Source organism: Carcharodon carcharias, chromosome 20 (genome assembly GCF_017639515.1).
Source record: "Carcharodon carcharias isolate sCarCar2 chromosome 20, sCarCar2.pri, whole genome shotgun sequence".
Classification (NCBI taxonomy): domain Eukaryota; kingdom Metazoa; phylum Chordata; class Chondrichthyes; order Lamniformes; family Lamnidae; genus Carcharodon; species Carcharodon carcharias.
Window position 1 is genome coordinate 74,228,292 of NC_054486.1, and position 18,664 is coordinate 74,246,955.

General features: G+C 39.4%; 1 protein-coding gene across 4 annotated transcripts in view; it reads right to left on the minus strand.

Annotated features, from left to right (window-relative positions):
* Positions 1 to 18,664, minus strand: part of rcor1 (REST corepressor 1) — a 151,133-nt gene that overhangs the window by 22,670 nt on the left and 109,799 nt on the right. For all 4 annotated transcript variants that reach the window (XM_041214393.1, XM_041214396.1, XM_041214392.1 and 1 more), the window contains 3 exons: positions 15,070 to 15,122; positions 10,142 to 10,303; positions 2,929 to 3,050 (listed from right to left, as the gene is read on the minus strand). In XM_041214393.1, coding sequence (XP_041070327.1) covers positions 2,929 to 3,050; positions 10,142 to 10,303; positions 15,070 to 15,122 — 337 coding nt within the window. The remainder of the gene's footprint in view (positions 1 to 2,928; positions 3,051 to 10,141; positions 10,304 to 15,069; positions 15,123 to 18,664) is intronic.

The window sequence follows — 18,664 nt, forward strand, 5'->3', positions numbered from 1 at the left end:
CTCAAAATACATGGACAGTTTATGTTTAGTTCGAACAAACATAGGAACTGGAAATAGGCCATTTAGCCGATCATATCTATTCCTCAAATAACTGGCACTCTATTAATTTGAATATGCATTTCCCAAACAAATTAGTCCTTTTCAGTGAATTCTGCTATTCAGTTCAGATTCAAACCCTATTTATTTAGGCCAGTGGGGCACACCTTTCTTGGCTACCTTACTGGAAGCAGTAAATATGCTAAAAACTTGAAATGGGTCTTGTTATTCAATTTTAGGTCAACATCATCAGAAACTACCAAACAAATTCTAGATCGATTGTGAAAGTGGATGCTATTTTAAAAACAGAAAAATATTTGAGGAATATTGTGCTTTTCTATGAAAAAGGCTGTGTGCGTCTGTGTACATGATTTAATTAAATTGAGCAGAGATTAATAGGATGCAGGTTGCCTGGAGGGTTTGAAGTATGAGAAGGATAGAGGTGTTAGGTCTGAGGTACAAGTGAATAGGTTAGGTTTAATATTTGCATTTTTAGCTAAGTTGAGAGTTTGTTTGAATATCAAAAGGAAGTCAGGATTGACAAGAAACATGTTTGCATTTTGCAGGAGTTCCATAGGTAAATAGAAGGTTTTTTAAAAAATATTTTATTGACCTGGAAGCAAAGACAAGGCTGAAACATAAAAGAAGGATTTAAGTTTCAAAGAACTGTGAGAACAGTGGAACCTGAAAGGGAGAAAAAAAGATATTTTAGAGTTACTGTGGAAAGCTTAGCATAGCTGGAGCTGTTTGAGCTGCAGTGGCTAGAGCTAAGCTGGTGTTGAGCTGGAGCTGTGAGATGTAGCCGTTTGAGCTGTTGAACTGTGGCTGAAGTTGGTGAAGTGTAGCAGCTGGAGCTGTGGGCTGAGGAAGGATGCAGTTTGAATTAATCACCTAGTCAAGCCAGAAAAGTCTTGTGCTAGAAAAAAAAGTTTTATTCTGAAGTTTGGATTTTTACAGCAGAGTGGAAGTGTTACAGGTCATCTGGTATGCCTTTATTGAAGCTTTAGCGGTTTGCCTTGGATGATATTACTGGAATTTAATAGTTAAGCATCTACAAGGGAGTGTTGCCTGATAGGTATTTACTTGTGGGGAGATTGTATTTTTGGGGGAAATGTGCTGTAAGAGAAACCTTAATTGTGCAACTGTAATCTTGTGTGCTTAAGTTTTCTTTTATTCTTGTTAATAAAACTTTTACTTTTAATTTTTAAAATCCCAGAAATGTCACTGGATTTCTTGCTGCTGAGATCAGTACGACTTCATCTCGCTTTCGGAATACAAAAAAAAGGGTACGGCCCATAAACCAAGTTTCCCTCTTGATTTGCTTTGAATAGCAATTATTACTATGGTCATAACATTAACACACAAGGAAGCAAATAATGTTCTGACAAAAAGCATTGACAACTGAGTGAGTGATAAAATTTCTGAAATGCTACCCTATCAGTCAAACTTATTTAACACTGATAAAGCTATTCCCCATTACATTTTCAACCAAGGAGAATGCTAGCTTTCATGAATAAAAACATTATGGGGAGAAAAAAGCTAAACAGTAAAATTATCCTCATGGCCTACATTAGTAGAACAACTGCAAAGAAAAAAAAAAGCTGCTGGTAATTGAGAATTACGCAATGTAGTGTTCTTATTCTGACTGTAACCTTAAAAAAAATCAAAAACGCGGATGACTAGGAGAGAATGCATAAGTTTGATCAAAGCATGGCATCACAAAACAGAAAAATCACCACGATAGTTGACAACTGCTGAGCCCTCATGAATACCTGCATGTTGAAGTAAAATACACTGCCAACTTTCTTTAGGCACTACTAATTCAACCTGCTGGCAGAGGTAGCAGCAGGATCTAATTATTGAGGATCTTGCATGAGCACCAATAGAAAATTCTGAAGGAGCAAAACTCTTGAGTATTTATTCTCTGTTGTTTGCCAGCATTCACAAGGAAGTCTCGACATTCAGATACTGATGCTAGAATGGAAGATAATGATGCTTGGTGAGATTAAAGATGAAGCTCAAAACAGTTGGTTCCAGCATGCTGGAGGTAGAGGGACCCATCCTCATGACAATGGCCATAAGCTATATGACAACTGAGGAAATGGCTTAAAACTTGGATGCTCCAATGGAATTTATTTTTGCATTAAACACTGGTAATGAATGCAATCAACAGGAATCAAATCAGATTGCTGTATTTTGCAAAATGGCTGAATGTTATAATCAAAACTTGAGCACCTCAAGCGCAGCAGTCAGTGCACTTTAATAGTTGTTCTAACGTCTTATGGTTAGTGCCCAAATAGTGTTTTTTAACCCCATTAAAATTGTTTAATTTGAACTATTACATTCTCCCTTGCCAAAAAAAAGCTTTGAATTAATGGTATTTGGACATTTAACTTACACTGGCAACTGCCGTGACGAGAAATTGAAATCATTTCGCAAACTATCACAATTTTGGAAACTATTACTTTCAGAACTCTTAACAGAAAAATAGTAAACAAGTAAATAAATGAAAGCCAACCTTAAAAAGCAAAAAAAGTCATCCATGTAGGAATGATTATAGAAAATTACATTTTTGGAGAGAAGAACTTTGAACTTTAAAGGGCAGGTTAGCCATTTCACACTTTAGATATATGTTACTCAGTTATAAATTGACCAGCTCCACCCACTTACCCTAAGACCTATTTTGTAGGTTACATATATTTCATTAAGAAAGCAAACTCACTTCTTTATTGGCAGCTATTTTTAAAATGGAATTAAAAATTGGTCATTCACACAACAACATTGTAAAGCATTTATTTATTCCAATGCTTTACATCAAGAGAATAGTTACTGTATGATTCATTGCCTCCAGCAGCTCATGCTAACCAGCTGAGCTGGTATACATTTACTTACCTCCCTTCCTTATCCCTTTTCATCTGTTTACGAGCATGACGATCCATTACACTGGTCTTGGTCCGTGTCTTCTTCCATGAGTAATAGAACTTTACCAGGCTAGCTATGGATTTGTCAGGCAACTGCAGAGACATACATGGTTAACAAGATTTTGTGAAATGCAATCAAATCTCAAAAATCCAGTCAATGCACCTACCTCAGTTGTGATTTTAATCAAGCAAAAAGACTTAAGTAAGTCAAGTATGTTCAAGACTGAATGATAGATTTTTGGGCATTAATGTAATAAAAGGGATATGGGGATAGGACAGGAATAATAATACTGAAGGTTTGAGGGGCCATATCGCCCACTCCTGCTCATATTTTTTTATGCTCTTGTAGAATTCTACATAGCCCTGTAAAAATACACATGAAAGTGACCCAACAGCTCAACAGGCAAACACATTACCTTTAGCTGCACTACTGAGCCAGGCACCCAGAAGAATCTTAGGTACAATTCCTAGTTTGTGCTAATTTAGTTGGTCTCAACCAGGGCAGCCGCAGGAGTATTGCGATTAGTCCTGGTACTCCTGCACTTGGTGAAGGGCTGTGGCTAAGATAACCAAAGTTTCTCTCCAGTGACATCTGAAAATTGCACATAAGTTAAGCATTTGGCTCCCAGTGTCAAATTAGCCATCAACACTAACTGTCCATGATCATGGATGAAAAGAACTGCCTTTTGTATGAGTGTACCATAGGATTGTTGGTGTCCCAACATGGACACGACCTTCAAAAAGGTTCAGCAGAAAAATTACTAGTATGGAAGACAAGTAGAGTTGAGATTAGATTGTAGCACATTCTGTGCAATGAAGACCTCATCCCTGCATTTGAAAATGTTTCCAAAAAGTGCCCTCCATTTAAACAAGTATTTGCCCAAACAGATTTATTGTAAGACAATTTTAAACAAATCACTGATTTTTTTTTATATATTAAAAAGATTCCATAATCATGTACTTATGTCATCTGAGAGATAATTGACTAACTACATTGGCAGGACTTTATCACAAAATGGAAGGCTTAGAAAGGTCAATGAAAAATAACACTGTTCCACTACAGCTTGATCCTTATATTGTGTAAAGCAAGCCATACATCAGAGTTTGAAAATTTTAATTAAGATGTACATAGACGCATACAGATGTAGATATCTGCATTCAGAAGCTGGAGCTTACACTTCAGTGTTACAATCAAACTAGTAAATATAAAAAGTATAATAAAAATAGAAAGTGCTGGAAAAACTCAGCAGGTCTGGCAGCAACTGTGGAGAGAGAAACAGTTAACATTTCTAGTCCAATATGACATATCTTCAGAACGCTTCCCAATAAGTAAAAAAAGTGAATCTGCCTTGCAACAGTTTTATCACGTAAAAGATGAAAATAATCAGATCATTTACTGAATCCCTATAAATAGTCTCACTCTACCAGTTATCTTTAACTTCTACTCAGCCTATTAGCCATCAATCAATACTTTTTTTAAAAAAAAGTTCAGGCTTTTAAAGGTCTCGTGAAAAACATCCATTCGGTAATCTGCAGTAATTTACTATCGATCTGGCTGGTCCAATTCCTTTTTATTCATTCATTCATGGGGTGTGGGCATCGCTGACTAGGCCAGCATTTATTGCCCATCCCTAAATGCCCTTGAGAAGGAGGTGGTGAGCTGTTGTCTTGAACCGCTGCAGTCCATGTGGTGTAGGTAGACCCACAGTGCTGTTAGGGAGGAGGTTCCAGGATTTTGACCCAGCAACACTGAAGAAGTTGAGATATATTTCCAAGTCAGGATGGTGAGTGGCTTAGGAGGGGAACTTCCAGGTGGTGATGTTCCCATTTGTCTGCTGCCCTTGTCCTTCCAGATGGTAGTGGTTTTGGGTTTGGAAGGTGCTGTCTAAGGAGGCTTGGTGATTTCCTGCAGTGCATCTTGTAGATGGTATACACTGCTGCCACTGTGCGTTGGTGGTGGAGGGAGCGAACGTTTGTGAATGGGATACCAATCAAGTGGGTTACTTTGTCCTGGATGGGGCCAAGCTTTGAGTGTTGTTGCAGCTACATTCATCTAGGCAAGTGGACAGTATTCCATCACAATCCTGACTTGTGCCTTGTAGATGGTAGATAGGCTTTGGGGAGCCAGCCGGTGAGTTGCAAGCCACAGGATTCCTAGCTTCTGACCTGTTCTTGTAGCCACAGTATTGATATGGTTGGTCCACTTCAGTTTCTGCTCAATGGTAACCCCCAAGGTGTTGATTGTGGGGGATTCAGTGATAGTAACGTCATTGAATGTCAAGGCATTTTGGGGATGGTCATTGCCTTGCACTTGTGTGGCGCAAATGTTACTTGCCATTTGTCAGCCCAAGCCTGGATATTGTCCAAGTCTTGCTGCATTTGGACATGGACTTTTTCAGTATCTGTGGAGTCACGAATGGTGCCGAATATTGTGCAATCATCAGCGCACATCCCCACTTCTGATCTTATGATGAAAGGAAGGTCATTGATGAAGCAGCTGAAGATGGTTAAGAATATTGCTACTGAGTCAAATGGTAGAAAACATTCAATGAAACAAACAGGACATCAAAGTTATGACATAACATTATTAGGTTTCTCAAAACCCCACTACATGAAAATACTTGGATTTCTATGAAAATAAACTAATGCCATGGTGGATATTAAAATGCATTATTTTAATCTGTAAATGCCGCACAATTTAGTAACATCAATACGTCAAAATAGATGTGATCTTGTCCTCTGGATGTACCATTCCCTGGCTCCTCTCTCTGACGATCTGAGCACTGCGGATTGGTGCCTTCCAACATTATCAACAGCAAGAGTGAATGGCTAAGGGAGTAAATCCAATTTAAAATCTGGATTGGAATCCCATTAGGCAGCTGACGTTTCCCTCAATTTACCATTTTTGGCAACTCCTGCAACCAGATACCAGCCTACAAGACCAAGAGTGGGATACAGATGCTGGGAAAGTCTACACCTCCTAAAACCATGCTAAAGCTACCAGCAAACAAAGAAATGTAACCTTTCAGCTTGGAAGCTGGACCGTGAGGACTGTGTCCCCTGGCATGAACAACAACACTCCACGGCAAGCATACGAAAGACAGCCCTGATTAACCATGAGCTACGCAAGTTTGGCCAACATTGCTGCTCTACAAGAAACCAGATTGGCTGACACAGGCTCTATTAGTAAGCTTAATTACATCTCCTACCAGCATAGAAAGAACATTGAAGACCAAATTAAACATGGTGTAGGCTTTGCAGTGAACAACCAACTGATAGTTAGTTGAGTTGCCAGTGGCAACCTTTGAGCACCTCACCTCCCTGCAGCTATCATTTGTTCGAGGTGCAGTCAGCATCATATGCGTCCACGCACCAATTCTGTATGCCAGCATCTTAGATAAAGAATGTTTCTACCACTCCTTAGGTGGCATTCTGAGGAATATTCCATATGGCAAGTGGCTATTTATCCTGGGCGACTTCAATGTATGTCTGAGGAAAGAGTGAGATTCATGGCCAACATGTCTTGCTGGTAATGGGGTGAACAAAATAAACTATAACGGACAAGACTTTCTTGAGCTTTGTGCTCTGAATGAACTGTGTGTCACCAACACCTCCTTTCAGGGCAGATATCGCCACAAGGCATCATGAAGTCACCCAAAGTCTGGACATTTGCACCTAGACCTGGTCAGCATGAGAAGTTTGTTGGAACTCATCAATCTGAGGCGGTTTCATTGACTCAGAGACGCTCGCAGGATGGATGATGACCGCATATCCAAAGATTTTTTTGTATAGTGAGGTAGGCGGGGCCAGACTACCAGCAGGGCGCCCTAAGCTCCACTTGAAGGATGCTTGAAAGTTGACATGCAGACCCTAAACATTGATTGTTGTACATCAGAGTCATGAGCTGAAGACAGTGGAAAATGGTGACACCTCCTGTGGGCTTGTATGCACCAACACGATGACCAGTGCTACAGCAACTTGGCAATAGGCTTCAACACGGAAAACAACACTCAATGACACCTGGTAGCTTCATGTACAGAACCTGCCACTCAAGCCATCAGCAAAGGTAGGCCATATGAAGATACCCTATCTGAAATGTATTGTTTCCTCCAAGTCCATTATCTTTTGTAGTTGCTGATGAATACTTCAAAGTAAAAAAAGTATCGTCACATTATAGGCAAGAATAAAAAATCAACTAATGTGGAGGTGCAACTTAAGTTGTATTTTAAAAGAAACATATTTCCTAAAACTCCTTTTTTCCAAAATATTAAGTAGCAAATATTAAAAAGTCCCAATAAAATTACAAATTTAAAGTATTGGAAAAATACAGTTGCATTTTTATTTGAACATATTTTCTACCAAGAAGTCCAAATTAAACTATTTATATGTCTTTCATATATATATGCATGTAGATATAGCAATTGCATTGATTATGTTTGTGTCATTCTTTAATTTGTTTTGTGTTCTTATCTGTTGAAATTTAAATGCCTGCCTGTTCCAAACTCAAAGGATCACAATCTTGGCAGTTCAGTCCTGTGTATGCTCTCCTATTCTTTCTAAAGCAATGGATGTTCCCTGGGTTTCAGAGAGCAGGCTTCAGTTAATGCTGTTGCATTGTCAGATGGTGACAGAAGTTTGAGCTCCAAAATGAAAGGCCTTCAATCAATTTTCACTAGACTCCCTCTTCTCCTGAAAACCAAAACACGTTATGGTGTGGCTCAACAGATGCCATGCATTCACCAATAATTCATCCAAGCAACTAGTCTTCACCCGCAATACTAGATTAATGATTGTTGGTAGGCTTATAACTGCAGGAGTGATCACAGAGAACCCCAGCTCTGCCCTATCTGATGCACACTTTCACAAGTGGACTCTGGATGCTGATACTAATACAAGGACTCTCTTTTCTCTGATAGCTGAAATTATCAGCCTCAGCACATGAGATCTTTATTCAGAACTGAAGAATGCTAAAAGCTAAGTGTGCAGGAAAGTAAATCTTGCTTCCATTTTACTGCGTTAAAAAGCTTTCAAAATGGATCCGATAACTTCAAACAAGTCACACTGGATTTTGTTGGGAACCCTGACTAGACTATGTATTTATTGATGATTTAATAGTGTCCTGGTGATGCAGTAGGCTGGGAACTTCAAAGAAATGCAGAAAACAGATTCTGCTGTGCTGTCCTGCTATACAACACCGCTTAACAGGTATCTGCATGTCTCAAACTCAGTCTCTCGATGGGGAAGGTACACTGCACTAAAGGATGAGGGAAAATTGCACAAAAGGCTTAACTATATCAATACCGCATGGGCCCCAGCTATGCCTGTCTCTTTATGGGGTATGTGGAACATTCTTTGTTCCAGTCCTACTCCGGCCCCCTTCCACAACTCTTTCTCCGGTACATCGATGATTACTTCGGTGCCGCTTCATGCTCTCGTCGGGACTTGGAAAAATTTATTAATTTTGCTTCCAATCTCCACCCCTCTATCATTTTCACGTGGTCCATCTCTGACACTTCCCTTCCCTTCCTTGACCTCTCTATCTCAATCTCTGGTGATAGACTGTCCACCAATATCCATTACAAACCCACCGACTCCCACAGCTACCTCGACTACAGCTCCTCACACCCGGCTTCCCATTCTCATTCTCTCAGTTCCTTCGCCTCCGTCGCATCTGTTCCGATGATGCCACCTTCAAAAACAGTTCCTCTGACATGTCCTCCTTCTTCCGTAACCGAGGTTTTCCACCCACGGTCGTTGACAGGGCCCTCAACCGTGTCCGGCCCATCTCCCACGCATCCGCCCTCACGCCTTCTCCTCCCTACCAGAAACATGATAGGGTCCCCCTTGTCCTCACTTATCACCCCACCAGCCTCCGCATTCAAAGGATCATCCTCCGCCATTTCTGCCAACTCCAGCATGATGCCACCACCAAACACATCTTCCCTTCACCCCCCTTATCGGCATTCCGTAGGGATCGCTCCCTCCGGGACACCCTGGTCCACTCCTCCATCACCCCCTACTCCTCAAACCCCTCCTATGGCACCACCCCATGCCCACGCAAAAGATGCAACACCTGCCCCTTCACTTCCTCTCTCCTCACCGTCCAAGGACCCAAACACTCCTTTCAAGTGAAGCAGCATTTCACTTGCATTTCCCCCAACTTAGTCTACCGCACTCATTGCTCCCAATGTGGTCTCCTCTACATTGGAGAGACCAAACGTAAACTGGGCGACCGCTTTGCAGAACACCTGCGGTCTGTCCGCAAGAATGACCCAAACCTCCCTGTCGCTTGCCATTTTAACACTCCACCCTGCTCTCTTGCCCACATGTCTGTCCTTGGCTTGCTGCATTGTTCCAGTGAAGCCCAACGCAAACTGGAGGAACAACACCTCATCTTCCGACTCGGCACTTTACAGCCTTCTGGACTGAATATTGAATTCAACAACTTTAGGTCGTGAGCTCCCTCCCCCATCCCCACCCCTTTTCTGTTTCCCCCTTCCTTTTTTTTCCAATAAATTATATAGATTTTTCTTTTCCCACCTATTTCCATTATTTTTAAATATTTTAAAATCTTTTATGCTCTCCCCACCCCCACTAGAGCTATACCTTGAGTGCCCTACCATCCATTCTTAATTAGCACATTCATTTAGATAATATCACCAACTTTAACACCTATGTGTTCTTTTGTTCTATTGTTGTTGACGTCTTTTGATGATCTGCTTCTATCACTGCTTGTTTGTCCCTACAACCACACCCCCCCTCCACTTCTCTCTCTCTCTCTCTTCCCCCCCCCCCACACACACCTTAAACCAGCTTATATTTCAACTCTTTCTTGGACTCGAACTCAAGTTCTGTCGAAGGGTCATGAGGACTCGAAACGTCAACTCTTTTCTTCTCCGCCGATGCTGCCAGACCTGCTGAGTTTTTCCAGGTAATTCTGTTTTTGTTTTGGATTTCCAGCATCCACAGTTTTTTTGTTTTTGTTTTGAACTATATCAATGTTCTGATCATTTATGTTTAGCATAACATGGCCACAAAGTTCCAGCAGGTAAAGGTCACAGAAGGAAATACACATGCTCTGCCCAACAGACATAACTAAATATAATTACAAAGCGCAATTCACAACTATTGTCATACATTCAGTTTATTAAAAAAAAGTTTTTAATTAATTCATTTCTTCCTACCATTTGCTGAATTCTGTGGAAGGTTTTCCCATGGAAACTAAATGCTTGTTCAAAGAGGACCCGGTCCTCCACAGTCCACTCATCTGGAAATGGTGTGAAGTTTGGAAGGTCAGCCAAGGACTTCTCAATATTGTGTTTGTGCCAAAAAAGCATACCTAAAGCCTATAGAAAATTCATTTAATGAGTTAAAATAAAATCCTTAAGATATTAAAATTAAATACATTGTATGCTGAAGCAAGAGGGGGTTGGAACAAAATCCTACAGTGAAAGACAAATAACAGAACAGATGTTGAAATTGGCAGTCATAATTGCAGATCTGCATGGACAGTGGCCTAAGAGTTTGGTCATTCACTGGTAAGATGTACTACATTCAGTGGTAGCTTTTTGGGTAACCAAACTTTCTAATTATAATCGGTCTACTCACTCAACTGTAATCCTAAATTAGAAAAGATTCCCATGTCAGTAATAGCTCTGCTGGCAGCACTCTTGCTTCGAAGCCATAGGTTGTGAGCTCAAGTCCCACTCCAGGACTAGAGCACATAAATCAAAAGCAGTACAGTAATAGCGCAGTACTGAGAGAGTGCTATGCTACCTTTTTGGATAAGAGGTTAAACTGAGCCTGGTCTGCCCTCTCAGCTGGATGTAAAATTTTGAGGAGCAGCAGGGAAGTTACTCCCAGTACACTGGCCAATATATCCCTCCATCAACATCAGCAAAAACAAATTATCCAGTCATTATCACATTGTTGTTTGTGGGACCTTGAAGTGATCAAATTGTCTGTATTACAAAAGCAGCTACACTTCTGAAGTATTTCCTCATGTGGTCATGATAGGTGTTTTATAAATGTAAGGTTTTCTTTCATAACTTGTTTGTTTCATCTAATCACTGTCAGCTAGTTACAGCTGGCTGGTCAAATCTCAACAGTTGAAACAGCAGGTATTGTCTATTCAGAAAGGCACAACTGAGTGAGAACATACTCATGTTCAGAATGAGATAGTGGGCAGAATAAAGAACAGTTCTGTCACTCGCAAACTCGAGACACATCAACATATGTACAGCAGTGAAATTGGACTAGCAGATTAAATGAAAACAAGTTTTGCCATTTTCAAACTCTTTACAAGTGATACTGTATTGCAAAATTTGTTTACTAAAGTCTTATGATTTAATGTGTTACACTGAAACTGATTGGAAGCTAGCCAGGGCCAATCCTTGTCTTTTAGAAACAGCACAGGGCTAATTCAACCAAACAATCTCTCCCCTAACTTTCCCAAATGCACAAAAATGCTTTTTTGTGCCAAATTATTTAGGTTACAGACATTTGGTTTAAAACAAACAAGGAGCAGACTTCATATTCTATGGGTTTTGGACAATTGTGCATAACCTGGGTGCCATCCTATTACATTGTTATTCTGTATAAAATGAAGTATATTTACAGCTAGGATATGACATAGCTAAACCCTATATTTTCAAACGTTGTGCTCTGGTAAACGTTTACCAATTACAGAATTATTTTTGATTTTTAGCTGCATTTCAAGTTTTATTAGACACATAATTTTGTTTGCTATCCACAAGTGTTATCTATTAGTACTTAATCAGAAGGTCAGGACGTCCAATCTGCAGCATTAGGCTAATTTGATATTTGAAGCTATACTTTACATATCAGAATGAAACAAGTGATCAAAATTAGCATGGAAAGTTTACAACAAAAATATCTTTTTGGGCAGTCAGCCCAAATATTGCTTCAAAAAAGTCAAGCAGAATAGAATATAAACAGTTCTTCCAATCAAAACGAGTAAATAAAAATGTTTACAATTCTAAGTAGCATGGCAATTTTTACAATTCACTATTAGCTCTCAATGTTCCTACATGATGCCATGGCATCCCAATTCCAGGGAAGTGAAAGTTGCTGTGCTAGGCTCCACTGTACAAAAGTGCATCTTAGTCGGAGAATGAAATTAACATTGCCCACAAGGCAGTCTGCAGCTCAAGCCATCTGTTCAATAAAGCAACTTTGAAAATGAGGTATGGTCTTGTTCTTTGAAGTTTATTCTCCATATACACTAGGGTACACTAATCATCCAATGGAGTGAGGGGCGGGGGGGGGAGAGAAATAAAGGATTACAGGGATTAGTTCAATTCCACAGCAAAATCTAGTCTTTCAGATAGCTGGGGGGCGGGGGGGGGGACACAGTTCACGGTTGACAGAGTTAGACAAGCTTGCACAAATATAATTCAGTCTCCATTTTAAAAGCTGCACATTCTAAACTTATATATTTCCCCTATAAATTTCTATACTCACATTTAGGATGAAAACTACCCAAGTAAACATATTATCGCTGTACCTTACATCCTCCAGCCAATGGTGAGGCTGTGCTAAGACTGATCAATTCTCTTGTGTACGTTACTGCAAGCTGTCATTTTAACAATTGTCTTTTTTTTTGACTTGAGGTACTTGCAAATTTTAGATTCTGGCTGCATACATAATTCAAATGGCTTACTCATTGTGGTGAGGAGGAACTACAGTCAAGTAATTCTTCAAACTCAAGGATCACTTTCAAGCAGCAATGGAAATTAACTTTCCTTTCCTCAAATATCTCTCCCCATGCAAACAAGAGGATATTTATTACATATCAATTAGTGTGAAAAAGATCAGAGCTCAAAGGACAAAGTTAGCATTGAATCAAAAAAAATTGCCCTGGGGCAGAGCAGCAAAACATGTCGGGCATGGTAGAGAAGTGGTTATGTTAGTGGACAACTGATCCAGTGACCTAGAACAAGAATCCAGAGACGGGAGTTCAAATCTCACCATGTAGTTAGGATATTTAAATTCAGTTAATTAAACAATCTGGAATAAAAAGCTACCATCAATAACGGCAACCATGAAACTACCAGATAATCGTAAAAATAAACCAATGGATTCACAAATGTCCTTTAGGGAAGGAGACCCTAGCCTATTTGTAACTCAGTCGCACAGCAAAACGGTCAACTTTTAACTGTCCTCTGAAATGGCCTACTGAGCAATTATGCTGCATCAAAAACCACAACAACAAGCTGCAGTGACTCCAGATGGCAGCTTACCACCATCTCCAAAGGCAATAAATGCTGGCCTTTCCAGAAACACACTCATATCATTAAAAAGAGGCGATAACAAGAATGGATGACTAATTTAAAGAAATTCAGAACTTTTCCTACTAGGAGAGGAACAGAAATGCATTGTCTTTAACAGGGAGAAAGAACAGTCATAAGTTGTTGCTCCCAAACAAAAGTGCATGCAAAACGAGGTCTGATATTTTACAAAATGGAGTCAAGAAAGCTATCACAGCTTTGAGTCTACAGTAAGCAAAGCCCTGGAAAGGGGCACTGTTCTTTTGACTTTTCATTGTTGAATAATGGGCCTGTCCTATGTACAAGAAAAATTGCTTTGATTTCAAAAATTGATATGACTATACAAAAACAAGATTGGGGAAAAATATATTTCAGCAAGATAAAAATAGAACCAACCAGATTTTGGAGGAAATTGAAACATGAATGGGTTAAAATAGACAGACTTTCAGAAGAATTAAAGGAGCAGCTGCGGGGATTTCTTATGATAGGCAGGAAAATTAAAATTGCCCCCACAAAGGAGGTAAACACAGTGGGAATAGTAAAATACTTACAAACTTTAATAGTTAAAGAAATGGTCACACAAATGGAAGACTAAAAAGTACATCTTCAAGAAGGAAAAAAGAATGGTGGAGATAGTTAAAAAGTACATTGCCTCAGTTCTCTCAGAGATGTATGACAGCAAGAAGAAAATCATACGAGACAATGAGTTGAAGACGTTAGACTAAATAATTATAAAAGAGAGATAATACTCAAAAGGTTAGCAGAACTCAAAAGGTAGAAAAACTTGATGGGGGACATTCTAAAATGTTGAGGTAGTCAAAGTGATGAAAGCAAAAATTCTAGTCACAACTTTTCAAAGTCCAGAAATGGAAGCTGTGCCAGAGGAGAGGCAAGTAACCAAACCTTCTGCAATCATTGGTTAGACAATTGCTAGAATATTATAATCAGTTTGCAGCACCCTACATGAAGGTCAACTGAAGGTCATATAGAGGGTGTAGAAGAGATTCACTAAAAATGATACTGGGTGAAAGGCTTCAGTTATGAGAGAATACTAGAGAAACTGAGCACTTCTTAAACTAGAACTGAAAAGGTCAAGAAGAGAGCAGGCAGAATTATTCAAAATTATAATTGTTTTGAAAGGGTAAATCATGAAGAACTATTTCCATTGGTTGATACATTGGTGACTCCATGGAGGGCATGAATTTAAGAGCACTGAAAGAACAAAAGTAATGGCCAGCAGATTTATTATATATTTCAAATTAGGCAGCTGTTAGAACGTGAACCAGAAACAGTGGAAGGGAAATCATAAAAAGGAAGTGGATGAATACTTGATCAGGGTTTTAATTGGACCAGCAATAGAAATATTGTGGTTACAAGAGTGGTCCAGAGGCTGAGATTCATTTTTTTTCTTTCATGGGATGTGAGCATCATTGGCAAGGCCAGCATTTATTGCTATTTCCTAATTGCTCTTGAGAAAGTGGTGGTGAACCACCTTATTGAACTGCTGCTATCCTTGTGGTGCAGGTACACCTACTGTGCTGCTGGGAAGGGAGTTCCAGAATTTCAATCCTGTGTCAGTGAAGGAATGGTGAAATAATTCCAAGTCTGGATTGTGTGTGGCTTGGAGGGGAATTGCAGATGGTGGTGCTTCCATGCATCTGCTGCCCTTGTCCTTCTAAGTATTAAAGATCGTGGATTTGGAAGGTTCTGTCAAAGGAGCCTTCAATGTCAGTTAGCATGAGGGCAGCAAGGGAAATTGGGTGGCCAGCAGATTTGTCAGAATCAGGTCAAGGATTAAATCTTAGATCTTAAAGTTTTATTACCTGTTCCATGTTGTAGCCATGCTTCTCTTTGGCTATTGAAATGTACTCATCCACTGAAAATGCAAAGAAAAAAGTTTAAAAGTTTACAACTTCAAATTAGCATATTTAGTGACAATTTTTAAAAAAGTCTCCATCACCTGCATGTTAACCTAATGGAGTGAATCATCCATCCCACTATAGAACCCACCCAATTTTTATTCCACCTAAATCAATGAAATGAAATTAGGCAGTTTTTAAGAATCCACTCCATCAGATTACTGCCCTTGTAGTAAAGAGAAAAATTTACCCCACATCTTTCAGGTTATACCAGTATATCATCTTATTGACTACCTAGACTCAGTGGCATGTACAGTACTGTATCTCAATGTATGAGCAGCTATAAGACAACTAAAATACTACTCAAAACCTTGCTCCTAAGGCCAAGAATTACATCCTTGAGTAATAAGAATTTCCTCCTTTTAACAAGATATTGATCCAAGATGCTCCATCATTGAATATATTTAAGGCTGAAATAAACAGCAGAGAATCAAGGGATATGGGAAGCAGGCAGGGTGCAATTGAGGGAAAAGATCAGCCATGATCATACAATCACACTGAATGGTGCAGTAGGCTTAAGAGGCTATATGGTCTACTCCTGCTCCTATTTCTTATGCTCTTAAGAGCATGGATTAATGAGATGGATAAAAAAAAGTTTGTAGAACAGAAATTACTGCCAAATGATCTATCATAAACAGAATTGGTGAGAATACGGTCAAAGATTAATCATTCAAAGCATTGTTGAATATTTCCTTCCAACCAGTGATCTACGAGCTTCAAAATCACAAACTTGTCATTAGCTAAATAAACTCAAATGCAATAGCTCAGAACTATCTCACAGGTTACAATAAAGTGAGACTTTTCCACAAAGCAGGAAGCAACAAAAATTAAAATCGGTCTGAAGTGCATCAATTTTATTTGGCTAATTTTTTTTTACTCTGTTCATCTTGTAAAATGTTATAAAAATCTAGAAGAAAGATGTAGGACTTTATTCGTGATTTTTTTTTTTGTTGATCAAATGTCATAACTGCTGCCTATTCCTTCCTAAGCATAAAAAATATTTTTTGACTCAAAGAATCGACAGAAAATGCGGAGTACTGAATTTACTTAACTTTGGGAATTTCCATCTCTGGAACATCTTCATTTTTCTTTGTAGCCTCTGCTTCACAGAGTGTCTCAAAGAAGAAAAAATTATTTCTGTATTTTCCATCTCTTCACAGAGATCAAGGTCATCATTGAAACCAAAAAGTAGAACTGTGCCTTGGTCAAAGCTCTGGGAATCTCTCCTTCAATTCCAACTTTGACTGGGTGATTGGATTCCTCATTAGAAGCCAAGAAGCAGTTTCTAAATGAGCCACAGATGTAGCTGAAAGTCTGTACTCCAAGCCTTACAAGTACTACCTGTGAAATGACAGTTTTGCCAGTGAAATGTTGCCCAGGCTTTGCATCCTTAATCAGAAAGGACTAGATATAAAAATCTGCTCTTCTTGCAACTGTACATGAGTGAATACTCATGAGCAAATCCAGCAACACACCCCCTTATTCTAGACACCAGAAAAGGTGCTGCCACTGTCTGCTTTTTATAAACATTGTTTCTCAATTTCCAGCAGCACAGTAACCCACTGATGCTTCAAACTTTTCACAATGTGTTCTTTGGTATGTTTGTTAGCTTTCAAGAGGCAACCATTAAGCAGTACTTTGACCTCTTTTGTGCCTAAATCATCTAAACAGAGCTGCATTAGTGTTCTAATCTCACAGGCATATTTCTGTTTCCTATCCCAGTTCTTATTCCTTTCCCAATCCTTCAAAGACATTTGCTTTACTTTCAGAAAACTAGAAACCAGAAATTAATCAACGCCATGCATTTCTGTACAAAAAACTTTTGAATCTTAAATGCCATGTTTATAACACCCATGTACTACCACGGCAACATATCACAGCATTCATTTTGTTGAGCCATTTTGAAATTTGGCTTCTAGCCCTTCCTTACACATACAACAATTAAACATGAGAGGAATCTAAACAGGGAAAAAACATTTTACAGCAATGTTGACCAATGAATCTAATCCTGCGAGCTAAATGTTTTGGAATCAAAGCTGGAAAGTCTCGTTCAAGGAATCTGTCTCATCATGCTTGCATATAAGCGGATATTGCAATAAGTGAAATTGCATTAAAGTAAATATTTCAGAATTTTAAGATGTTCATTTATAGCATTTGGCATTGCTGGTGAGACCAGCATTATTGCCTGTATATAACTGCATTTGAGATGGTGGTGGTGCGCCATCTTCTTGAACTACTGCCACCCATGTGGTGAAAGCGTTCACAGTGCTGTTAGGTAGGGAATACATGCAGATGCAACAAGCAGTCAGGAAGCAAATGATATGTTAGCCATTACTGCAAACTGGGTTGGAGAAGAAATTTGGCTTTGGTGAGATCACATTTGGAATATTATGTATGGTTTTGGTTTCCTTGCTTAAGGAAGGATATATTTACCTCAGGAGTGTGCAATGAAGTTTTCCTACATTGATTCCTGGGATAGGAGGGCTGTCCTATGACAAGTGTTTGAGTAGAATGTGCCTATAATCGCTTGAGTTTAAAAGAATGAGATGTGAAACATGATTATGGGAGGGTTTTGCAGGGCAGATACTGAAAGGCTGTTTCTCTTGGCTGGAAAGGCTAGAAGTCTAGACTAAGTGGTCACTCATTTACGAGTGAGGTGAGGATAAATTTCTTCATTAAGTGCTGTGAATCTTTGGAATTTTATACCCCAGTTGACAATGGATGCTCATTGAGTACATTGAAGACTGAGATCTAAACATTTGTCAACTCTAAGGTAATCGAGTGACATAGGGATACAGTAGAGTTGATGTAGAAGTTCAGCCATAATTTCAGTGAATGGTGGAGCAGGCTTGAGGGCTGTATGGCCTATTCCAATCCTTTTTCTAATGTTCAAAGATTTTAACCCAGTATCACTGAAGGAACATTGATATTTTTCCAAGTCAGGATGGTGCCTTACATGGAGAGGAGCTTAGAGGCAGTGGTGTACCCATGCAGGTGCTGCCCTCGTCTTTCTAGATGTTAGAGGTTTGGAGAGGTGTTGTCGAAGAAGCCTTACCAAGTTGTTACAATGGATCTTGTAGATAATAAACACTGTATCTATGGTACACCAGTGGAGGAGGGAGTGAATGTTTTAAGTTTGTAGATGGGATGTAGATCAAGCTGGCTGCTTTGTTCTGGGTGGTGTTGAACGTCGAATGTTGGCAAGTGAAGAGTATTTCATCTGCTGGGCTCTGCCAGCATGGAGGATAGAAATATTTCTGGAGCCTCCTCCTGTTAGTTGTTTAATTGTCCACCAACACTTAAGGCTAGATGTAGAAAGACTACAGAGTTTTGATCTGATCTGCCTGCTCTGCAATTGATGCTCCGTTTATAGCATGCTGCTTCCACTATTTAGCACAAATGTCTTGTAGCTTACAGGCTGGTGCTGAATTTTAAGGTGCAACTGGTGCTGCTATTGATGCTCTCCTATACACCTCACTGAAGCAAGGCTGTTCCCCTG